This window comes from Camarhynchus parvulus, chromosome 1A (genome assembly GCF_901933205.1).
Source record: "Camarhynchus parvulus chromosome 1A, STF_HiC, whole genome shotgun sequence".
In the NCBI taxonomy this organism is placed as follows: Eukaryota; Metazoa; Chordata; class Aves; order Passeriformes; family Thraupidae; genus Camarhynchus; species Camarhynchus parvulus.
The window spans coordinates 246,202-272,204 of NC_044586.1; the positions used below are offsets into that span (position 1 = coordinate 246,202).

The 26,003-nt window shown below is 40.9% G+C and overlaps 1 protein-coding gene across 8 annotated transcripts in view; it reads right to left on the reverse strand.

Annotated features, from left to right (window-relative positions):
- C2CD5 (C2 calcium dependent domain containing 5) overlaps positions 1-24,423 on the reverse strand; it is a 53,783-nt gene extending 29,360 nt beyond the window's left edge. For 7 of the 8 annotated variants that reach the window (XM_030959859.1, XM_030959858.1, XM_030959855.1 and 4 more), the window contains exons 1-9: positions 24,270-24,423; positions 20,960-21,046; positions 19,397-19,568; positions 17,346-17,441; positions 16,719-16,874; positions 15,765-15,963; positions 13,084-13,235; positions 7,330-7,415; positions 2,250-2,358 (exon numbers count right to left, since the gene is read on the reverse strand). In XM_030959859.1, coding sequence (XP_030815719.1) covers positions 2,250-2,358; positions 7,330-7,415; positions 13,084-13,235; positions 15,765-15,963; positions 16,719-16,874; positions 17,346-17,441; positions 19,397-19,568; positions 20,960-21,046; positions 24,270-24,359 — 1,147 coding nt within the window. In that variant the 5' untranslated portion in view covers positions 24,360-24,423. Of the gene's footprint in view, positions 1-2,249; positions 2,359-7,329; positions 7,416-13,083; positions 13,236-14,166; positions 14,292-15,764; positions 15,964-16,718; positions 16,875-17,345; positions 17,442-19,396; positions 19,569-20,959; positions 21,047-24,269 lie in introns of all 8 variants that reach the window. The other variant, XM_030959860.1, reaches the window with a different exon arrangement.
- Between the last annotated feature and the right edge of the window lie 1,580 nt (positions 24,424-26,003).

Below are 26,003 nucleotides of genomic sequence, written 5' to 3' on the forward strand. Positions count from 1 at the left end.
AACAAAGAAACAAAAAAATCACACCTGACACGATCCCAACTGTGCAAGGAAGGATACATTCTCTTATCCTAAATTACTTCCTTCATGGTGCTGAGCTGAAAGTGACTACTAAATAAACATCTGAACATTCAGCTTTCCAGATGGATAACAAATTAATCTTAGCAATACTATTTTATACTAAAACAATGTTTTGTAATTTTAAAGTCTTTAACAGCATGAAAACAAGACATTTAGGCATTTGATGATTAAATAGATTTAAATTTGAAGCATTAACCTAAATATCCTAGAGCATTTCTAATAACTTCACTGAGCTGCCATAATTTCTGTCAGCATATGTAGTACTGAATGACTAATAAAATACCTGAATTGAAACTATTCCAGTCTAGCAGTTTGTATGATCTTGTGTTACCCATAATTCCGACAAAGGCTGAGTTCAAAACAGCAAATTAGTAGATCAGTTATAGCAGCAGAATAGTGAAAAAACTACCAACAAGAGCACAATTGACAACACCACTCCACAGGAACTGGAAAGACACAGACAGCAGAGTTAATCAGAGGCTGAAATAGAAAGGGAAAAAGGAGCATGCTATAGCAGTCTGGCACTGGCGACCAACGTGGACAGTATTTGGCACTTTGGTCCTATTGGCAAGCTCTTAATCCACCTGCAAACGTTCTCTCCTCTTCCACCTTCTCCTGATTCATTATTTTGCCAGTTTTCTTGCTTCCTTTAACATTTTAGACTTATTTGACTCAAATGCTTCACAATCATAACTATATCAGAATTTTTTCCTACTCCTCCACCTTCCCTCCCACAGCCATGTGCCTCCATTCCCCCTTTTGTTCCTGCTATTTGGCAATGTGAGCTCCAAGGATCATGCATTTTACATTCACTTGTCAGGAGCAATGTGCAAGTCTCACAGAAACGCTGCAGCTCTGCAAACACACATCTCTTCTTGCCTTATGGCTTATACTGCTTCCAGTCAGCTGGCAAAAAGGAAGGAGTGCATAATACAAGAAATTAGTTTTTAAAACTTCTGGGCAAAATATTTTTTTTTAAATATTCTGTCTTATATCTATCACACAGTAAATTTTGCACATAAGAGACCTGTATCAGAAATCTGTTGAAAGACAGAATCATAAAATAACTTTGTGGCAAAGAAAGACTCGCATATTAATTATATTCTGACATTTCTTTTAATCTTTTCTTCACTGTGTAAATAGATCTTAGAATAGGAAAACAAAAGAGCAACATTGTGCACTAATATACTTGAAAAAAAAAATCCCTTAAACAAGGAGGATCTAATTCAAATTAAGTCTTGGATTTAATCACATGTTTCCAGTTTACTGAATGTTCAGATCAGCAACAATCTGATCTACCTGCCTGGAGAACCGCTTGCCTTGGGCCATAGGAAGAAAAGGAAAAGATTTGTTTTTTTGTACTTGTTTTTAAGGATGTATTTGCATAAACTTCCTTTTATTACTCCTGACTAGTGCATGCAAAACCACTACAAGTGCTATTTTTCCTCTCCTCTGCATTTTTAAGTGCACTGTCAACTCCAGCTTTTTGCAAAGCATTCCTCATCTGGTCTCAGTGACTAAACCAACCAAGTCTTCAGAGCCAAAAGTCACTCAGTTCTAACATTAGAACTACGACATGCAAACCATACATGTTCTTGTGCTGGGGATCCCAGGAAAAGAATAAATAAAAATCTTCAAGTAATGTCCACTAAAGGCTTTTAGGAACAGAAACAAAACTGTAAAGGTTAAAAACCACGTTGTGAGCTGCAGTCACTAGTCCTTAAAGATTTCAAGGAGCTGAAAATGGGAAAACATTCATAGTTAAGATCAAGCATTTCATCTCATTTTTGTTTGAATGGAAAAAATTGCATCAAGTTTTAATCACAAAAACCGGCAAAAAATTAATTAACCCCTCAATAACTTAAAGCTGGTTTTCAGTGCAGAGTTACTGATTCAAAGCATTTTTATTACTACTTTAATTAGCTGAAAGGTTTCTCACCAAAACCACAACCTTTGAGTAACTCATTTTCTGAGCCTCAATGGCTCTCTGCAATGCCCTGCTGGAACAGACCTGTCCCTCCCCAAGGTGTCACCAGGGCTGGGAGGCAGCTGTGCACAGCTGGAACAGACCTGTCCCTCCCCAAGGTGTCACCAGGGCTGGGAGGCAGGCTGTGCCAGGCCCATGTTCCCATGCCAGGCCCATGTTCCCACATGTTCCCACGCCGACGTACCGGGGTTGTGGATGCGATCCAGGAGCTTCACCGAGCGCGCGCTGACGACGCCCCCGACGTGGACCAGGAAGCCGGGTGGGAAGGTGGTCAGGGTGAAAAAGGGGAATTCCTGTGGGCATTAAACACCAGCATTAGCTGCCTGCTGAGCAAGGGCTCCGCGTGGCAGTGACACGCACCGAGCTCTCTGCATTGCTGCCCTGGACGCAAGCACAGCGCTGCCCGGGGCCAGAGGCGCCCAGAGCCACGCGTGCCCACGGACCCACGGCACAAAAGCACAGGCTCCACACACTCAAAGAATACTTTTCCCCCACAGAGTTGTTTCGCAGCATAACAGCAACAAACAATCAAAACTTTACATATTTAGAGATTAATAAAATCTCTATTGATCCACTTTTACCATGGCTGCTAAACACCAGAATTCTTCCTTCATTAGCTGGTAAAAAAATAAAATTTTCCTCCATTTTTAGGTGTTCTTGTTACAACTGACTGCAGTTTGATTCTGAAGCACAGGGTGAAACAAACTGTAGTCCTGCAAGAATGAGGACTGTCTTATTACAGGAAAACATACCTAAAAATATCAAAGGACTGCTCTGCAAGTAAGCTCTAAATATAACAAGTAAATATACATCTTTTAAAATAAAGCACAGGTCTTGAAACACAACTGTCAATTCTTAAACTAAGATAATACACTTCCAGTTAATAAGTGAAATGAAGAGTTAACTTTCAGTAACTACTCCAACTTTTAATTCATAAAAGGGGTAAAGTAAGTAATAATGGCAATTTCTCAAGACACATTTAATGAAATAAAAGTCATATTCAAAGAATCTGAGCCCAAAACTAGATTTTAATTGCTCCAGAAACATTCTGTGATATGTCTGATATATAAATAATAGCATACTTATGGGGGAAAGGCAATAACTCATGTTCAGCAATTCTAAATGCAGAAAGCAAAAAAAAAAAAAGAAAAATCATGCAATCCTGTTTTGTATAATAGTAACTCATTAAATGGAACAAATAAACACCATATTTTTATATGAGAGAAAGTGCAGGATAGATTCCTTTCTCACATACTTGGAAAGAGTACAATTCGACCAAGCTTCTACCTGAGCAGCACACATGCTGCAGGTTCAGTGAGGATCAGGTTCTTCCAGCAATATATGGTAAGAAAAATCATCCCAAACTAGAGCCCAACGTAGGTTTAAAATTTAATACTTCAGGATTCTTGCCACCCTTCTTATAGGAACTCTTAGAACTTTTAAAAGCCCCTACAAACTTCAAGTTTTCCGGATTTTCATTTGGCTTAAACTTTCAAAATTACGAGGCAAACTTTGAAATCAGCAACCATAGTATCAATAACCAGAAGAAAAACAACCCCAAAAGCCAAACCCCGCAGCTTTGCCCTATGATGCAATGAAGAAGTAGGAAGATTTCACCCCAGGATCTGCAAACCTGCTTGACTGATGGGTCTCCAGGAGCAGAGATGGATTCTAGAGAGGGATGCACTGAAGATTCCCCCAGAAGGTTCTAACGGATTGCAAAGTGCCTTGCAAGTTATCACAATAGCCAAAATACTCAAAATACTTGCTTTCCCAGGATTGCAGAAATGAATAAAGGAGTTTTCTGAATGTGCCACCTATATGAAATTGCACTAAGCCTTTACTGCACTTACATTCTATGTATACACACATTTACACAGGGCTGAAGCAGCATGGAGTGAGCCAAGGAAACGACACTCCATGCTCTAAAGCTTGAGCAAATCCAATGTTTTTTACTCTAAATGGAAATTCAGAAGTTTTTCCACTTTCTGTTCCTCTCCACAAGGCTGTGCACTGCAAGTAATTTTAACATGCTCACACTTGCAGTTTGCCTGATTCCCTACGCTAGAAACCAGGCCAAACTTCAGATAACAACTTGCTTCTATCTCAGTAATATATCAGTGCTCCCAAGCCTGTAATATGACACATGATAAAATAAGGTGTTCAGTCAGTTAACCTGAGCCACAGACAAATCTGGTTAACACTCACTGAACCATTCTGAGAGAATTCTGTTAACCTCTCATTCATTCTGACACACATCCAACTCCATCACTTCATATGAAGATTTTTTTTCCTTTTTAAACTCAATTTAGAGGTTTTTAAATGTTATTATTATATTATTTAAATACAAGTTCCAGCCTCAATTACATGTTGTAAACTGTAAGAGTTCAATACTACTGTGCCACCCCACAAGGTGGCCAAACAACCTCTCAGCTGTTCTTGACCTGAACGGAGGGGATGGGTGGGTAAGAAGTCACTGGAAAGAAAAGGTGCTCAAGTCAGGATTTCAGCCCAACAAATCTCCCAGAGAACGGATTTCCTGCAGTGCCCTTCAGAGATGAAGGCCACCAGATCCCTGCTTTGAAAAGGCAGCAGAAGAGATCACTCAAGCACTTGCAGAATTTGTCCCGAATTTGTGGAAGTGAGACACAAAACACCACTGAGAGCAGTTTTGGCCATTTCTACAAAAACACAGGCTAACGTTTGAGGAGTAAGATAACATCAAATTTTCCTACTGATGGAAATGCAGCATGTATTTTCTTTTAGTTAAAAATATACAGAGAGACAGCTGTGCTACAGTTACTCTTGCTATCTACAGATGTCCAGGGAATTTTTACCAGTTATTAATGTACAATGTAACAGGCACCTGAGTTTTTCACAGCTGTATTTCCTACAGGTTTATTTTCAGGGAAGAAATTGAGGAATATTACCTTTCTAACTAACTCTGTTCAGTTTGCAGTTCGGGTTATTTAAGCAATATACCAAAACCACACTTGGTTAAAAAAAGCTGTTGAGACATGCAACTAAATGAACTCATTTTCAGGTGCCTTAGCATTACCATACACCCCACTAATCTAAGACTCAAAAGAACTATTTGAGCAGCCTGGTCTCATGGAATGTGTCCCTGCCCAAGGCAGGGTGGCTGGAATAAGATGACCATTAAGGTCCCTGAAACTCAAAGTATTCTGGGATTTTATGATATATCTAACACCTGTGAAACTGCATTATATATACTGAATTTATTCTTGGTTTTCCCAAATACTTGCTATCCTAAGTAATCCAGGCAAGCAGAGTGCACTGTCTATGTGTGTAGTACTAAACAGACAAAACAACTTATAGATGTTATTCATTCCAGTTAACTCAACTTCAAGGTAACCAAAAGAGGTAACACCACAGCAAAACCACATCCAATATGAATTTTTCAGAACACAGAATGAAAATATATTTTATCAATTAACTGTCCACATGCTTTGCTGTTACATCATAATCACCATCAATAACAGATTCAACGTGTCTCATCCCATTTTACAGTATCTTTTTCCTACTAGCCAATACAAAGACCTTATCAAAATAATGAGCAAATAATTCAGGCTCTAAAAATACATTAAGGGCTCTTAATTTACTTTTTTAATTGTCTTTAAGGAAATAAAAAGATCAGCCATGGAAAGTCTAAATGCTAGCAAAATCAAAAGTAAACAGAAAAAAGGCTTGCTTTAAAGCATTCTGTCAGCCAAATTAAAAAATTAAAAGCAAAAAGCCATGGATTTATATTCATACCTAAACTAAAATATTAGCTGAAATGTATCAACATGCAAAATACCGATCTAAAAAATGCTCTTAAAACCAACAAATCAAAAAAAATCTGCATGAACAAAATCACAGAAATCTGCAAAAGCTCCCAAACCCCCATATGTGAGCTGGTGCTTTGGAAACCCCCAGTAGCAGGGAAGGGGCGGAGGGGTCCCGTTGTTCCAACGTACCCGCCTGGCACAGAACCTGCGGGGCGATCCTCCCTTAGCCATGGGAACACAAGAGAGGAGAGCAGAGTCACCCCCACTGCAGGCAGGCTCCTGTTTGTGTGCCAGCCCCCACTGAGACCCCACAGCTGCAGGGCTTGTGCTCCCAACTAACACATATCCTCCCATAGCACTGGCTGAGGTGTCACAGACATGTTTTATGAAAAATCCTTTCCGTAGGATTTTTTCTCCTGAGAAGCTGAGAGGCCTCAGGAACAAAATGTAACCAATGGTTATCTGCTGCTGTGGAATGCAACAGGTGCATCTGTGATTGGTCTTGTGTGGTTGTTTTTAATTAATGGCCAATCACAGTCCAGCTGTCCAGACTGTCTCAGTCAGTCACAAGCCTTTGTTATCATTCTTTTTCTATTCTTAGCTAGCCTGCTGATGAAATATTTTCTTATATTCTTTAGTATACTTTCAATAAATCAAGCATTCTGAGACATCAAATCAACACTCTCGTCTCTTCCCTCATCCTGACTCCTGGGAACACAACCACATTTAGATGCAATACATTTATTTCTGAGTACGAATATACTCCCATTTCTTCCTTCAAGACACCTCATTATCAACATTTTGATCAAAGCAGTGTATAGTTTATAAAAAAAAGTTGCAATTACTCATTCCAAATGTAAACAATTTATTAAAAACACTATTTTCATCATATAGTCTGTTCAGTATAATGACAGATGTCATTTTTAGTCCAGTAGAGGAAAAGTTTAAATCTATAAATGCCTTTTACTGCTTGGCAAGTAGTTCAGGTTCAAGTTCCCAATTAAAGGCTACCTTCTACTCCATGAAATGGGGCACAAGGTAACAACTCCATTCCCAAAACCTGAAACTTTTCCCAAACCCAAATGGGATTTTCAGCTTGTTTAAAGCTATGCCAATGTTTCTGAATTTGGCTTCTGTAAAAACTTTATCATCATGTCTTTACTCAAGTGTTGAACTCAACATGCATCAGTACCTTTCACAGAGCACATCAGTAATTTCTCCCATAACTTCTTAATACCACTGGAATTACCTGAGTGCTGTGCATAGTTATTTGCTCCACTTTTCCCAGTGCTTTAGTAATACATTACTTTTAAAATAATTTGTGTATAAAAGGGCTATTAAACAGTCAGCATTTGTACTAAGTTCAGACCAAAACTTACACGTTTTCAAACAGAAAGTAACAGCAAACATTAACTTACTACAAGATAAATTTTCACTTCAGTAAACCAGAAATGGAAGTACAAAATGCCTTACCCTTTGTTCCAGAGCTGACTGAGTCTGTTGTCTTAAAAGAGTTTTAAATGGCCCCCCTTCTTTTCCAGCACTCCCACTGCCCATTCCTGAAGAATATCAGTACAAATGACATTCAAAGAAACATATATTATAATTTGTAATCAAAGAGTTCAAAATAGATAAAAATGAGTCATTGAAAACAGTCAAAATTTCCCCATAATCTTAATTTTTAAGAAAAAAAATGCATCAAAAATTTAATTTAGGTTTGAGGGTTGTTCTAGGTTTTCCTTCTCACACAACTAGCAGTGATTTCATAGTATTTGAACAACCCCCCCCATGTAAGATTTTTTCCTGCTGTCAACCTGAATTAAAATAAACTTTAAAATATAAAAACTTAAAGGTGCAGGTTTAAAATCCTTTCCTACAACACAGAATTTACTTTTTTTTTGTTATGACTTTTTGCCTGATTTAAATAGAGATCTAATTTTCACATTAAGTTTTTATATAACCAGATTATCTTCCCTTATCAACAGGAGTCTCTGTCAGACTATTCTATACTTGTGTATCTCTCACTAATATTATTACAATATTTTTATTTAATAGAAGTAATAAAAATCTGGTTTTCAGAGAGTTTCAGGTAACTAAACCACCTTTCCTAAATACAAGTAGGAGACTGTACATGTAATTACAGCAGCAGTTACATAATGCATGATGAGGAGCAAGAAGAAAGCACAAACGCAATGCATATCCTTTGATTTGAATACAAACTCTGGAAAAAATCACAAATTATTTTACACTATGAAATACTCATCTGATTCATTCAAATAAGCTAGGGGCTACTACTGCTCAGCATTTAAAACTACACTTACTTGATGACTACATTGGCACACACATAACCTGCAGATTATGAACACAAGATAAACTCCAATTCTGCGTAACGTGGTAATTCTCTCCTTTTCAGAGTTTCACCTCCAGCCCTTCCCCTGGCACAGGAGGTTGGTGCAGAGGAAGCTGGCAAGGGCACTAACATCTGATTGAGCACTGACACCTTTGCTGTGGCATTACCTGTACCCAGCAGGTTGGTGCAGAGGAAGCTGGCAAGGGCACTAACATCTGATTGAGCACTGACACCTTTGCTGTGGCATTACCTGTACCCAGCAGGTCGGTGCAGAGGAAGCTGACAGGGGCACTAACATCTGATTGAGCACTGACACCTTTGCTGGGGCATTACCTGTACCCAGCAGGTTGGTGCAGGGGAAGCTGACAGGGGCACTAACATCTGATTGAGCACTGACACCTTTGCTGGGGCATTACCTGTACCCAGCAGGTCTGTGCAGAGGAAGCTGACAGGGGCACTAACATCTGATTGAGCACTGACACCTTTGCTGGGGCATTACTTGCAGCAGGGACATGTCCCTTCACAGAGTGAGCTGAGCTGCAGGTTATGTGTCTGACAGTGACCTGGGGGCTCCGTGCTCACACAGCACTGCAAACACATGCCAAGGTGTGCTTTTCCTAAAGCAAACACAGTGCCTCAGATTTTCTTGGCAATATGTCAGGCCTGAAACACATTCTCCTTGCTATTCCTAATGTCTAAAGCCATCAGGGCTAACAGGACAAAGCAAAAAGAAGCCCCTAAGCAGCAGAGGAAAGCAGAGCATAAAGAACAGAAAGGTGTCAGGAGCAGGATGAAATACAAACAGCACAGTGCAAACAGTTAGAAATGAAGCCAAGATTTTCTTCTCCAGAATTTCTAACTGACTCAACATAATAATTCCTTGCTAGTTTCCTTTTCCTTCTGATCAAGAATCTGGTAAGGATGAACAAAAGTGTAAATACACATCCAGGTGCAGTTACTTGTTTTACCAAAGACTGGGAGATCTAGAAATAATACCAGACTTAATAATGTATGTAAATTCATTCCTAACTTCATTCATTCATTTTCAAGAGTTACTAAGCTACCATTACCATGTAATTAGATATAAAACCACTACAATTTTCAATGAGTATTTTTAGCTGTTCTTGGATAAGGAAACAAAACTATTAGTATCTGTACAGTCCCATTAAACAAGATTAAATTGCTTTTACTATTTAGCATTGATTCTAAACATCACTGTCAGGGACTATACAAGACTAAATACAGACAAACATAGCATAAATACTACACACGAAACAAACTCAAAAAATACAAACTAACCAAAAGAGTTTCTACAAAAAAAGCGAAGCAATATCAACAATTATTTAATTGAAATCTATAAAAATAATCCATGTCAGTGAAATGAAAAAGTGGGCAGTAAAAATAAAAAGCATGGGCTTTGTTTAAAAGGTTAAATTAAAAAGCAGAGTTGGTAGCATCTCACAACCATTATTTCAGCAAATTATGAATGAATTCACGAGCAAGTGCAATGAGCAGCTGCTCCATGCAAAATGCAGGAGCAACAAAGTGAAGAGAATGTGTGGGATTACAAATGAAGCAAATTATTTCAGTCCAATTAGCAAAGGATATTTTTCAAGGGTAAAGAAGTAATTCTGTAGCATAAATGACATTGTTTCCAATCCTCTAAGAAGTTCTGAAGGTGTTTCAAGCTTCTGGGGCAGAGGTGAGAGATGGAATGCATAGTCATGTAGCCAGCAGTTTTCAGAGGCTAACTGAGCAAACCCAGGGTTATAGAAGCAGCTGTGCGTTAATCAAATAACAACATTTCCTTCAAAGTTTGTTCAAAAGGCCATAATAGATAGATCCTACCAGAAGCAGCCAGAAGCAGCTCTTCAGTGAAAGAAACACTTTTCCTCAGAACAACTGGGCTGACATGGCTAGAGTGTAGAGGTTTAATGCTAGACCCCGAGAGGAGGAGACAGGACTTTTTAAGATGTGGGGAACCACAAGAGAGTGTAGGGGAGCTGGGAAACAGGAAAATCCTAGGTCCCTGTGGGGAAGGTGCTGTGGAGGAAAGTAATAGAGACAAAGATGTAGATTCAGAAGATGACTAAAGAAATGGACAAAAGAAATCAAAATGAAGCATTTTTGTTTTCTCTAAATGAATCAACACTTACTGCAAATTATTTCTTGACATACAAAGAAATGGAATGACAATACAGCTCTACAACGTACATGAGAAGCATGTCTTTAAAAATCATTACTTGATTAACTTCATTTTGAAATTAATTTTTTAGAGACATGGTAATTAAACATTTTAAATGCCAATCAAAATTTGATAGCAAATAGTATGGAGTAAAACCCAAACAACAGAGTCTTTGCACACACTTAATCTGATTACTTGCATTATCTCGGTAGAAAAGGTTATTTTCCAAAGTGGCCATGGATTCATTTTATGATTTTCTAGAGTAATAAATCTTGTAGACTTCTAAGTTTCCATCAAGTAAAGGAGTTCCCACCTTACCCATTTCCTCCAAACATATGCTATGGCACATCAGAATGTATTATCTGATTAAAAAATATCGTGCTTTTTGTCAGCCTGATTCTGTTCGTTTGCAGTGGCATAAAATATATCCCTGCTCCCAGAATTCTAACTTCAAACCCAAATTCAGCAAATGCATTTATAGACCAGAATGGATAACACAAGCACAATTGCATTTCACAGAAGACATCAAGGTAATATTCTCCAGATTTGGAGCTATTGAAAATTAGATGCTTAAGCAGACCCAAGCTCCAGTCTCCAGTGCTTTGTTACTCATACTGGAAATTGTGGTATCTGCACTGTTTCTCCAGGTTAATGTCCATCTCAGACACATCAGCACACTACCTGACTGAGAAAGAAAGGAGACTATAATATACTACAGAAATGGCAGAAAATAGTTCTCTTCTCACATCAGCCAACCTGAGTAATGGGTATCTCAAACCTGGTAACATCAGATGTGTCACATGAGAGGTTTGCATTTCTGTAACTACTGAGATCACCAGCTTACACACTGAGAACACCTGAACTTGGTAACAGCCTTGGGAAATGAAAACAGAGGTCTAAACATATACAGTAATTGTTAAGAACAACATACTGAATTTAGTATGTTATGGAAGGGTCTTCTGCATATGATCAAATTTTGGGTAAAAGTAAAACAGATTACTCATGAGGTGTTGTCCTTTTAGTCTACTAAGATTCAAAATTGAGTTTGTCATAGCAAGATAGAGCATGTTTAAATGTAACTAGAAAATCCTCTCAGGACAAGTTTCAGCAGCAGAGTTAAAAGTTGCCAAAAAGACAGTGCTAATAAGCAAAACTATGCCCACAGTTTGCTTTAATACTGGAAAGATAGCTAAAAATATCTTTACATACTTGAAAAATCCCTCCAAACAAGAGGCACCAACGACAATCTGTTTCAGTTCTGAAGGAACTGACTCAAACCAACAGGATTTATCACCTACCTAACATTGCCAGGAAATACACAAGGCTGCTGCTTTAAAACCTTCACTCATTCACAGTGAGTTGCACATGCCTAAACTCACAACTCTTACATCCAGAAAGATGTCCACCTTTGTTACATTTAAATCCTTTACATGACATCATCTTTACCATGGAAAATCTGATCAAAAGAAACTGGCTTTCAAATATTCAGTAAGCCAAACCCCTGAATTTGGGGTGCTCTCAAGAAACAAGCATCCAGTTCTATCTGTAGGTCCTTTAAATGAGTGACCACCATAGGTTACCCTGAGGGCAGACATCCTTTAAAAAGGACAAAAACTAAAGTGTGCTTTTTTTTGCTTGTTTGTTTTAAAAATGGGACAGAGAAGACAGCACTAAGAAAGACAGTTTGCTAACTGGGAGTATTTTTAACACATCTAGGGTATAAACTGCATGGAATATTTAATTCAACTCCATTTGAATGCAATATTCAATTTACCTTGTAGGAAAAATTCTTGAAAGGAGTGCTATCAAGTAAAGCTGAATCAACTACCTTAATATGCTTAAAATTTGTCCCATTACATGGAGCCAAGGATGTTCTGGCCTTTAAACACCACAATTTAAAACATAATTTAAAAACTAACCACACTTCTATATACAATTCTACAAAATACTTTGCCCCATGATAGCAAAATTCACAGCATTGGTCACATAATGAAAAATAAACATACAATATTTCTTTGAGTTTTGCTGACATTATTACTGACATGATTCTAACAACAGACTAAAAAATAAGGAGGGAGAAAAAACAAGTTGAAAAAATTATGATAAAGCAAAGGAAAAAGAAAAATGCTTTTTGAAGATGGCTGGATTACTTCTAATGTAATTTAAGCTACCTTCAAAGTGTATACTGTGTATGTAAAGCTATTTCCATACACCAAGAGAATAAAAATTCAGTGGCTGCTACATTTCTAGTTTTGAATTTGCAAAAGGGAGTTCAAAATTAGATAAATGTATGCAGTAAACTTAGGGCCCAAGACAGTAAGCTTGAAGGCTACATAGCTTTAGTAACACCATCCTTAACATACTGTGGTGAGAAATACACTCCTATGATCTATGATATGAAATGGAGGAAATAAGGAAAAGGCAATTACTTAGGACTCCCTTAATGCTCTGAGATGTTTTATTTTGTCTTCAACACAACACAGTTGTGTTACAAAAGCAATTTTCATGTTATCCAGCACAGTGGAAATACAGGTAGGATTGAAATTTTGACCCTTTAGAGCTTGAGGTGTGCTGTGTGAGGTCTCCAATTTTCACATCATTTTGATAACTTAAATGCCAAAAAGCAAAAGGGGTTGAATGAAAATATAAAAAGAGAAACAACTTAAACAAAAAGTGGGTGGAAGTGCCTTACCAGTTTTGGGTGTCAAACTCAAATCTGTGTCAGAAGAAGAGGACTGTCGACTGTAGGACTTGGAAGGTGAAAAGGAATAGGTTTGGTTTTTCAGAGGGGTGGAGGGTCCTGATGAATATGTATTGGGATTGGGATCTTCATTGAAAGGAATCCTGCCAGAAGAAGGTGGAAACATATTCAGTAATCCTGTGCCAAAGGACCTGGCTGACAGCAGCATGATCCAAACACCAGGATGGGACTGGGGCAGGGCCAGCAGCTATTCCTCAGGAGCGAGGCTGGGAATGAGGCCAGAGGCAAAGAAATGCTGTTTTACCCTCTCAGCATCCTACACACAGATGCTCGTCATCTACAATGAAACAATTAAGCCAAATGAAAGGCATGAGATGTGACAAAAAATTATATATATATATGCAAAATAAAAAAATTGAAAAGTTTATGGCTTAAAAATCTGGTCAAATACACAATGCTTTGAGTTAGTTTAATAAAGAAAAAATGATTTGAAATCATAGCTGTGTTTATACATATTTATACACTTATGTATATACACATATGCATTTTAAGGTAAAAAAAAAGATATGTTTCCTTATCCTATAGCATCAGCAGCATGCTACAGCTAAAAACAGAGCAAAGAGGAGAATCTTTATGGGAACAACTCTATCGACAAACAGTTTATTTATGCACAGCTTGACTTACCTGCTCTCTAAAACCATCTCTTCCACAAATGGCACAGACCCTTCCTAGAACCATTGTAAAACCTACTGTATGTGAATTATGTTTGAAAGCAATTAGGAGCTCAAATCACTGTTTCCCAGTTCCATCACCTTACTGTTTTAGTTAATTTCACAGGAAGCAAGAGCACGTGAAAGTGAAGAGCGTGGCTTTGTGGAAGAGACTCCGAGGCATGTCCAAGAGCCTATCCTGCATTTGCTGGAGCTGCAGCACCCTGGGAACAGCAGGTGTGTCCGTGAGGAAACGGGGGAGGAGAGAGGGCGGTACCTGCCTACCCTGCCTGCCTGCCTGCCCTGCGGGGGCACTGTGCCTGCGGCTGCCTCTGCCCAGCTGCGAGTGTCAGCAGACTCGTACCAGTGTAGATGAGAGTGGGAACAGACACAGAGAAGTTCTGAGTGAGCCGTGAGCCAGTAGCAGTGTGAATTGGGCTGTTGTGGGTCGAGCGGCATCCATGGCTGGGCGCGTGAACCAGCGGAGACCTGAGAGAGTTTGCAGCCAGGGTGGGAGAAAAGAAAACAATACATACAAACAGGTTGCAGAGTTACGTTACCAATGATTTCAGGGAAGTTTAGATAGAGGAAATCTCTTACTCTAAGCAGACTCTAAGAATTGCAATTCCTAGCATGCAAGAGTCCAGATGAAATAAAAGGAGGGAAAGGAACAGCTTAAGCGCTTGCTTGTGACTGCATCATTGATTTCTGGCAACAGGCCATCGAGTTAGTAAAGCCAAGAATAAGAAGAATCATATTAGTTGGTTTTGCTGCCTTAGAGAAATATTCCCATTTTTTGAACTGAGACAATAGCCATCACCGAGTTGAACGTGGATAATTTGGGAGGTGGAATTTCCACATTTTGCTGCGGAGTGAAAGCCACTGGTTTTATTTATGGGTGCTTTTTAAGTTGATAATTACTAGGTCTACCTTTTATGTTTTTAAACACCATGCTGTTGCTCTATGCTGCACTGTGTCCTGAAGTTCTTTTAAAGGCAATTTTTAAAATCAAGACAAGTCAAACAAGCTATACCATGAAATAGAAACCAGTAATTTTTAAAAGTCAGCTCATATTTTGCAAAATTTTGCAGAGCAATTGATGCCTGCACAACAAAAATGCCTCATCTCTCCTGCAGTGACAGAACAGTTCAAGTTAATGAAAATGGCTACTTCAATTAATACATCTAGAAATACAGGATATGTAATACACTTCTTGGTGCAGTTTTTTCCTTCCTGTATTGCTCTACCAAACAGAAAATAACTAATTTATCCATGCAGAAAAAGTAGCAACAGTTGAAAGAAGACTGCAAGTATATTTCTATTAATTTGTATGCATATCAAAACATTCAAACTGTTTGGTGCTACAGTACATATGACAAAAATCACAAAATTCTAGTTCTCATCATAAAAAGATTTCTCTGCAAGTTCACTGTCTACCTGTTTTGCCATAGTCCTTCTTGTTTTACAACAGTAAAAAGCAAAGCACACAATAAAAGATGAGACCTCTTTGGAGTCATTGTCTAAATTACTGACAGAACAATCAGAATTTAAAATTTATCTTCTCTTATACACTTATAAACACACTTATAAACATTTAAGCTTGAACCAAAAGTATATTTGTGAGAGGTCCTCACTCAAATGTTCATTGCACAAACACAGCATCAAAGCAGAACTAATTCAACTGGTGGATCACAAGCCAAGGATACGTAGTACTACTGCTACATAAATACAAAGAAAGTCATCTTAGGCAAGAACTACCACTCCAGCTTCTACGGAAATAACTTATCCAACCTAAAACATTTCAGAATTGTGGAATAGAAAACTTATTGCAGACAAATAAAACTACAAAAGAAAAACAAATTCTGGGGAAAAAAGAAATCACACTGGTTATGAAAAATTGAGTGAGTATGAAAGGAAGAGAGGTGAAACTTGTTTCCCTACAAGCTACTAATTCATACTTACTCCTTCATTTCTTTGGATGGGGAGTTACATGCAGGTAAAAATGCTGATGTGTTACTTAATTTATCCAACGTGCAGGCTGTTCCTATGGCTCTCACTACGAGTCCAGACTCTCCCTCCAAATCAAAACACTGCAAATAACCAACAACAGCATTTCCTCTCATTTCAAGCACCTTCAAGCCAATCTTCCTTTGCAATTCACCTACAAAACAAAAGGTAAAGAGGTCAGAGTTGCAGCGAACTTCTATTCTCTTTTGTGGTCTTCGACTCAGCTTTTGGAGTGCCAACCAAGTCAGCGGAACAGGTAATAAATGCAATCCTACAGAGCTGGCCAAGGAGCCAGCCACAACCTCTGTCTCCTACAACACTGTGTGATACCAATCACTTACACAGCTTTTGGCTTTTCTCTCCAAATCCATTCTGACTGCCAAAACAACACGTCATTTCAGAGGTTTTTCCCACTAGTCTTTATTTTCAGTAGGCTTTTTTTTTCCTTTTTTCTACTTATTCAGAGAGAGAGGTCAAGATGTGCTGTGGAACTCACATAAGTTTCTAAATACTTAATATTTAATACTTCAATACAATAATAACACATAACATAATAATATATAGTATATAATAATTTAATAATATATAATACTTCAAAACAATGCAATTGTTTTGCAGATCTTTAAAATCTCTATGAACAAGCATCTATAATTTCTTCATTTACCAATTTGTTTAAGCGTATTTCAACTTTTTTCCTACTTTTTGCCCCTCTACTGCAAACCAAACACTGCCACTCCTATTAACTGCACACAAGGACTGAAAGGCTGTGACTATAAGAAACTGGCCTGTCGTTGATGCTTTTTTGGAGGACATAATTTAAAAAATCAATGGTTCTGCGTAGCTGGATTGCCTTGGTAATAACTCAGGTGGGAAATACCATGTCTGTAGCCTGGGGGGCAGTGCCAGTACCTGACATGAGTGAGATGAGCCTCTGGCGGGCCTCGTTGGAGGCGCGGGGCGTGCGGATGCGGTCGATCCACTGGTACTCGGGGTCCTCGTTCACCACCAGCTCCTCCACGAAGCCGTGGATCACCACGGCCCGGTAGCACTTGGGGATGGACGTGGCTGGTACAGACACACACAGCAGAGGGGTGAGAGACAGGCCTCTGAGCCAAGGGCAGCCACAAAACCATCCAATTACACATCACAATGACTTCATCCAGACTGTTTTCTGTGAACACGTGGACCCACCCTGGTAAGGTAACTGTCCACTGTACTAGTTACAGCATGTACCTTCATGAAACCTTCTCACTTTGGGCCTCTTTAAAAGGATATGGACCCAAAATAACACCACGAGTGCGTGCACAGGCACTGAAATGCAACTTCTGGACATTAAAAAATACCAACAGTTATTTACATTGTTTTGAAACATGAACAGTAAAAATGTGTTAAAAAAGAAAAGCAATTTGTGTTAATGTTATCTCCACTAGGTTTATGCAATGAGCTCCCTTCTCTGCCATAAGGGAGACAAAAGAGGCAAAGAAAGAAAAGGAGGGAAAAAGATTTTGTTCAAATAAACTTTTTTCCTCTACTTACTGCAAAAAAATTTGACGCCACAGGATGACTGCCTAAATCTGTTTAAATCATTGAAGAGATCTACTTTCACCACCACGTTGATCTCCCCACGTATACCTATCAAAAAAACCCATAAAATAGCAGAAGTTATAACAATATAACTGCATCAATACAAAACTAGACCCATAAATTATTTCTTGTTATTAGTAATTAATGCCAGAGGAGCAGGAAGCCATAGCCTTGCCTCTCAGGTCTGCTGCAGAGACACTGGCTCAGAGGAAGTTTCTAGTTCTGCCAAGCCTGTGGCACAAGGAAAGCAACACTCCTCAAATGCCTGTCTGCACCAAACAGAACTATGGGACTGGGGAAAGAGAAGCCATCAGCCTCTTGATGCTGCCGTGGCCGCTGCTGCAGGGTGCTCTCTCGGCTCAGTTTCCTCCCTGAAACAATTTCAAAACTGCAGTAAAGCTCCCCTCTGAAGTTCAGCCCAAGGAGAAATGTTTATGGTTCTTTCTTGAACCACAAAGTGACACAGGAAGTGTTTGCAAAATACTTTAACTGTGACAATACATAAAAATAAGGTATTATAGTCCTTTTAGACAAAGGTTAATTTTCAACTATGATTAAACCTTACTAGAAATGGGATATTTTCTAACACAGAACCATTCCTTTTTGGCTTCTCTACTTTCCTGTTCTGAGCTTTTTCTTCTTTTCCCCACCCAGTAACAAATTCATTTCACACATTACAGGTTCTGACATAATGAGGACTAAACTTCTTGATGAGTCTGATCTCTCATGTCTTTGGAAGCCTTTATCACATCAGCATATGACACTGAAACAGCAGCACTGGATTTGTTGTTCAGCTCAGACATTGCTGCAATAAAGTCAGCTGCATCTCCCTTCCAAAATGCCAACACAAAGAAGCCTTCAGTTATTGTAACAGAAAATGCCTCAGGGTTATACATTTTCACAAACAATCATGTTGAGGTGAAAGAAAAAAATTAATACAAACTTATGAACATTGTATTTATTCTTTAAGGAAGCTCAATTAATGTTTGCCAAGAATCAAGATAATTGGAATCTAGTGCTATGAGCATGAAAATAAAAATTCCAATTTTACTTACATAGAAAAAAGCTATGAAATATCAACATATCTGGAAAAATATAGAGAAATATAACTCTCTCTAACCTACCAGCTGTACACATCCTGAAACAAGTGTTTGCATAATTTAACTCCAGAAGAAAATGTGTGATAGGAAAATGTGCATAGGATAAAAAGGCATTTACAAAACCCAGTATTTTTGCAATATTTCTGCTCGCTATAACTGGTTTAAATGCAAAAAATACTGTGCATCAGTTATTATGAGCATCTGGTAAACACCGTTAATTATTTCCCAAGAATGATTTATAATTAGCTTTGAACATCATTAGGTCATTTAATTCACCCTGAATAACGAAGGGGGGGACAATGGCAGCCACAGAGATGTTCTGCACAAAGGTATCCAAGCAGCAAGTTAACTGCTCTAAACTGACATTGGCTCTGAGACAAAAGCTGTTCCATCCCAACCAAAAGCAAAAATATCACTGCCTTTATTTTCTCATACCTTCAAGATATTCTGATGAAATCCACCTAGCACTGAGAGCACTTACTGCGGGGAAAAGGGATTTCCTCCTGTTAAAGAGATCTCACATCCTTGTCTCTTCACCTCAAGTGAAGCTTATCCCAAATCCCAGGAAGACACACTTCAAGTAACCCCAGCAGAATTACGTTTAGCAAACACGTGGTAATTAGACAAATATGTCTGAGTCTTTTTTATATTCAGAAAGTTGCAGTAACTAGTGAAGATGTTTTCCCACTTGTCACAAGTCCTTTGGAAGGCATTCTGCCAAGCACCAGTCTTTACTCCCCTGCCAGAAATTTTCTCATGTCAGAAAATAAGGGGGAAAAAAGCCAGGAAAGTAGTTTTCCAACTCCAAAGCTAAAGTTATTACAAATTTCTGAATACAGCTTATGAGATTGTACGAAGCAGATTAGATTCCAAACGAGCCTGGTTTAAATCAGCAAAGCTTACCATGAATGGTGTCATAAATTGGAAACCACCCTGAAATAACCGTGGCAGCCTCACTGTAGAGCAGAGGGTCGATGTCTATGTACACCTTGCCAATGGCATCGTTGGCACTGTACGTATCGTGGTCAAGGACTGTGATCTGCAGAGGCTCGTCCTGCAGCTCCTCATCATCCACCTGCAACACAAATATTGACAAAAAACTGGGTATTCCAAAATGTGCAGGGAAACACTGCCGAAAAACAAACGCAGAGGAGAAGAATTAGTAATGAACAGTGACACTGATAGATCTGTAATGTCAGCTTCCTGAAGCTAAACAGCACCATCACTCATTTTGTTTTAGGCTTCAGACACTGGTGAGATCCTGCAAACTGAGCTATCACTGGCAGAGGAACAGAAAAGCACAATTACAGAGAATATTAATTTTAAAATTCCACAATATTTTAAGTCATGCTTAAAATACTGTCCACCTATCTCCACAATTCATACTGATAGGCAAATAAATAAAGGAAGAAAGGAAAAGAAAGAAAGAAAATTTAAGACAAAATACCTCAGAGGATTATTATGCTCTGAAGTTCATGGTGTTCCCATCACTGGGAAAAAAAAGCAGGTATTTCACACAGTCTGCAGTAAGAGTTCAGTAATTCTCCACACGCAATTTCCTAAACAAATGCAATAATCCATCCACAGACAGTGACTATTTTCTTCTAGGACAAAACCAGCCATTTAACAAATTTTTGTGTTCGATGTAACAAACCAAGAATTAAGTTTGCTAACTGCAATGGGATGACTCATCTAAGTGTTTGCAGAATTGTGATATTGCCTTAGTGCACGGCAAATGAACCAGAACTACACATTCAAGTGTTGCAATAATTAATTTATTCTAAACATAATCCTAATTTCTTAAGTAGTAAAAAAATGAAAGAAACATGTAAACATTTGTTCAGGGCATAATGTCAAAGGACACCAACAAATTAGATCCTGGAAAGCAACAAGCAATTACAGGAAAATGCTGCGTGCCCTCATTATTACATAAGGAAACGAGAAGAGAAAGTGTCCAGCAATTGTTGTCCAAGCTCTTTATTTTGTAATCTTCACAGAGGAATTTTCTGTTTTCTCCTCTGCATTATCCTTGCCACCAAATGTAAGACTTCAAATACCAATTAACTTCCCTTGCTCAAAATTAAAAAAAGCCCACAAGAACACCTGCACTTTCATATATATGTATTTATTTATACATACTTGTACTGATAACTGTACTGAAAAAGCCTTTCCCCTGCTGCCCTTCCCCACCTTCACTGCAGCACTCTCTTCCCTAACAGAACAACATTCAATTGGATCCAACCTGGCAAGCTTTTATCTTCACAACCACTCCTAAAAAGCCAAGGAGACGCCCTTGGCAAACAGGGTCTGACTGAGCTGGGTTTGCTGGAAAGGCTTTGTGCTTGTAAACACAAATACACTTCAGTGCTCACTCTCTGCTGGAAATGCAATTATTTGATTAAGGCAGCTAAACCAGAGTGTCTATACAGTTACACAGTTACAGGCCAACTCTTAAAAAATACTTACTTCAAATTTGAACCACTCAGAATTCCACTGAGGATTAAGTGATTTGGGATACACGTCTGTCTTAAATGTTGTATTTCCAAATTTCACCTAAAAACAAAAACATTCAATTAGCAATTACAAATATTAACAAAAAGATGTTGAAACTCATTTAATTGACATATGCAAATAATTTCAAATACATATTTCAACAAATCATTTTCTTTTCACTGAGTGGCTTTTAAATTCAATTTATATATATCAGTATCCACATGTCAATGACATTTCCAATCAATCTCTCTCTCATCCTGTCACACTACTAAAATAGTTTCTTTTCCTCCTCAATCATTTGAGAAGCAGAAATATCACATACTGGCTATTCAAAGTCACTTTACATACTCGCCTTACCTTCTACAAGGAAAAACACTCTGAACATTGATAGTTTATTACTCTTCTCTCTAGGATTTCTCAATCAGCTTCATAGACAATTCATGAAATAAATATAAAGACAAACTGGATTTGAGATATACAGAGAGAGGACTACCAAAAATTGAATATTTTCCATACTTTTATTGCTTATTGCACCTTCAACCACATAATCACTCACTTCAGCAGTACCCATATGGTCTCCACAGGCATCTATTTCAGGCTAAGCCCATTTGGGTTTTGTGGGGGCTTCTCGTTTCCTTTTTTAAAGTGACACTGAATCTCTGTGATGCTCCATACCTCAGGAAGCCACACAGCACATGGAAGAGGCTTTATTTCTCTGCAGCTTTCATTGCAAACCATTTCCAAACACCTGCAGTTCTCTGAATGCTGCCTCTCAAAGAAATGAGCACTGCACCTCATACCAGGTACTTACAAATACTCAAACTTACATTTTTAAATTTATTCAAGATTCTTAAGGAAAATAATGACTAGGCAGATGGAAAAGAAATGCTGGAGTTAGAGGTTTTGACAGCTTTTATCTCTTAAAAGGCTAAACACATTTTGGAAATGCAATTTAGGCCTGGATGTGAATGCTGTGGCAATTTTGCTCAAGACAGTGTTAAGTGACCACCTGGCACATTTCAGTAACATAGAGATTGCCTTGCACAGGTGCATCTCCCGGCTCTGAAGGGATTCTGCACTTGCTGAAGTACAATCAGGTGATGCCAGCACGGGCTGCAAGGGAGCTGCCAATTCAACATCAGCTCTGGCTCCAGCAGCTGCCAGCATCCAACATCCTGAGCTCCACCCAGCCTATTTTAAGGCATTATCTTGGGAGTAAATCAGTTCCCTTGAGCCCCAGGCAGTTATAACTGAATTTCCCCCGTGCTCCAGCTAGGTCACTGAAGCTGGTAGAGATAATAAAACACCACACTGCTGCCCACTGTGCAAAGTTAAAAGCACATTTATGGAAGAAATTGTAACAAAATATTCTGAGCTGGGACAAGGATCATTGTGCTCACGCTAGTGAAGTCCAAGTTTTGCATAAACTGAGCCAAGTAAGAGCTCTGAGGTCTCTTCTCATTTTCTTTCCTAGTTCTACATTTATATTGCAATATTTAACAAGGAAATTTAAGGTTGGCAAACAACTAGAACCTTAACAGCTGCTTTTCATTTTTATTCAAGGAAAAACACATTGTAGTTTTTCAGCAATCTCACACAGAAAAATTAAACGGTAGTTTCAATCTCAACTTATTTTGCAATAAATCTCACCTGCTGTATTGCCTACTCCATACAGGGAAAGGGAATTTACTTCACACTGCTCCTAATTAACAATCCTGAGAGCAAGGGCCCCACCTGGGCATTTCTATATCTGTGCCAAGACACCCATGGAACTGCATGGCAACCCAGCTAAGCAAGCTGATCTTGATGAAAATGCTCATTTTCCTTTTTTGCTATGCTAGTATTTTACTATATAATTTCAAAAAATCTACTTTGCTACACCGACAGTAGGGCTGGGAACAAGTGACCCACAGAGGGGGAGAGCTGTTTCTCCCAACACAGAGTAAAACCAGGCCAAATGAAACTCAGGGAACTGCATTTCCTAGTCCTGTTTTCCCTGTCTCCTAGTAGCAAGCATCAGAGCTGCTGTAATTTTAGACTGAATTAACAGGCAGCTTGCAAGAGAAGCTTTTAAAAATTAAAACCTGGCCAGTGAAACAGCTGACAAAACAGTGAAACACTAAGTTTCATGTAAGAAAATAAAATTATGTACTATTTCTGCTCCACTGAAAGGCTGGAATACATCCTCACATGAAAACCAGCTTACTCTCCCATTAAGCAATGTCCTCAGAGTCTAACATCAACCAAATTTTAAGCAACAAATTTACATCAGGACTTATATACTCCAAATTTATTTTTATATTATCATATTTTCCAGTGTATACAGGTCTAGAAAGCCATTCTGTCTTCCTATTTAATTCTAGTACTGTGCCAACTTCAACCACTCAGTTGTGGTACATGCCAATCAGTATTTGGGGTACAAGGCACGCATTTCCAGAGCACACCATTTTTAAATAGCTCTGATTTTTCTCAGAGCCCCAAACCTAGGGGATGCTTCTGAAATGTTCTGAGTCATTCATATTGGAAAAAGTGAATCAAAAAACATACAGATCATGTAACAGAAATCATAAAAAGGCTTGGATTGGAAGGGACCCCAAAGTCCATCCCATTCAAACCCCCTGCCACGGGCAGGGATGTCACCCATTGGAGCACATAGCTCAGAGCCCCATCCAACCTGGGCCTTCAATAATCCCACTTACTTTACAATTCAACTTCACAATGCCTTCCTAGAAAGACCCTACATATTGCCTGCAAACTACGTGACTGAAAGAAGGTTGAAGCTGGATACTCCGAGTGCAATAAAGTGATTGAAACACGCAAACAACATCAAGTGTTTGTTGATGAAAATCCCCCTTTGAAAACATTTTAGTATTTCAAATGTTTTAAAAGGAAAGACGAACATTGGCCTTAAAAGTAAAGCCTGTACAACCAGTCATGTATTCAGCAATACGACTGATTCAGAGATTATTTTATTACTTGGCCACCCTCCTTGCAACACGTCTGTCTGATCAGAGACCCGGCTGGGCTGGAAATGCCCTGTGGGATCACCGAGCCTGAGCTGTGACCGACCACCACCGGCACACGGGCACCGAGTCCCGGGCACCGAGACCCGAGCGCCTCCAGGGACGGCCCCTGCCCCGGGCAGCCCATTCCTGTGTCTGATCCCCCTTCCCGGAGCGGCTCCCGCCCGCGCCCTGCAACCCCGCTCCGCTTCCCGGAGCGCCGTTCGGGCCCGGCAGGTGCCTCCCCGCGCGGGCCCGGCCCGCTGTGCCCCGCCACCAACCTCCACGAAGGCGTCGGTCAGGTCGCTGGCGCGGTCCATCACCGGCAAATGGCGCCCCGCCACGATCTTGACCTTCAGCTTCCCCGGCATCTTCCTCCTGCCGTACCCCCGCTCTCCTCCTCCTCCCGCGGCCGCAGCGGCAGCGCCACCGCGCCTGTGCCATGGAGCGCCGGGCGCCGCTGCGCATGCGCGGGGGCCGCCCCAGCCGGCCGGCGGGAGCGGGACGGGAGCCCCGGAACCGGGCAGGGAAAGGAGCTCGGGACGAGAGCCCCGGAACCGGGCACCGCCGGGCCGGGAAGCGAGCTCGGGACGGGAGCCCCGGGCAGCCCGTTCCACTGTCTGATCACCCGGGGACTACCGGGTAGAAGGGAGCTCGGGGGAGCACTCAGAGCAAGCCCCCTGCCGGGGCACGGCCACCCAGAGCAGGGGACAGGAAAACGGGCTCAGGGAGTTTCCTAGGGAGAGGGAGAGCCAGCTCTTCCCTGGGCGGCTGTTCCAGGGCTCTGCCGCCTTCAGTGCGAGGAGGCGCTGCCTCATGTTGAGATTAAACTCGTGCTTCACCTCATGGCCACTGCTGAACTCCTGGTGCTTCACTTCATGGCCGTTGCTCCTTGTTCTGCCACTGGCACCCCTGACAAGTCTGGCCCCGTCCTCTTGGCACCTATTTGAGATATTTACATGCATTGATGGGCTCCCCTCTCAGTATTCTCTGGAATAAACAGGCCCAGTTCCCAATCCTTTCTCCTTAGCGATGCTCCAGAGCCCTCATAATTCCTGTGACCCCTTCCAGCAGCTCCGCGTCCCTGCTGTACCGGGGAGCCCCACAGGTGTGCCCAGAGGCAGAGCACAGGGGCAGGACAGTCCCCCTCAGCTGGCGGCCGCGCTCCGGAGCGCCCCAGACACCACCGGCGCTCCCGGCTAAAGACACACCACCGTACTATGCTCAGCTGGTGCCCCAGCAGCACTCCCAGGTCCCGCCCCGCAGAGCCGCTCCCCAGAGGACCTCCCCGCCCACCCGGTGCCGGTATTTGAGGCTGTCCCTCGGCAGGTCCGGCCCCTAAGCCCGGCCTTATTAAACCCGCGGCGCCGCCCTGCCCGGCTCTAAGATGGCGCCCGCGGCCTCGGGGCGCTGCCGAGCTCCGGCTGCTCGATGGGGCCGTGGCCTGAGCGCCGAGCTATCGATGGCGGCACCGAAGCGGACGGGACCGGATCGGACCGCGCCCCACCCCAGAACCCGCACCCTGCACACCCCATCCCGCACCCTGAATCCCCCATCCCGCTCCCCGCCTTGTGCCCGCTGCAGCAGCCCCGGGATGCTCTGCCTGCGCCGGGAAGGAGCTGCTCCCATGGATGCCAGTTCAAAGGGAGCCGGGAGCGCGCGCGTATCCCCAGGTGCTCGGTGGGAATCTCCTGTAAAGGCTTTAAAAACAGCACCCCGACCCCTCCCGCCCGTGGGTTTGCTTTGTTTTCTTAATCGCAACACAAACATTTACAGTATTTGCAGGATTACGGATAGATTAGATGGAGTTTAGCTATCAGGAGTAGGAGGATTTGGTGCGGTTCCTGCAGTCAGGCTGTAACTTTGTGATGCCTGAGAAAGCCCTTTGTGTGGGCGCTGGCGCTGCGGGAGCTCGGCACGGAGCAGGGGAGCGGGGCTGGGGCAGGGTGAGACCCTGGGGGCTGGGTGAGACCCCTGGGGGCTGGGTGAGACCCCTGGGGCTGCGGCTGTGCCGC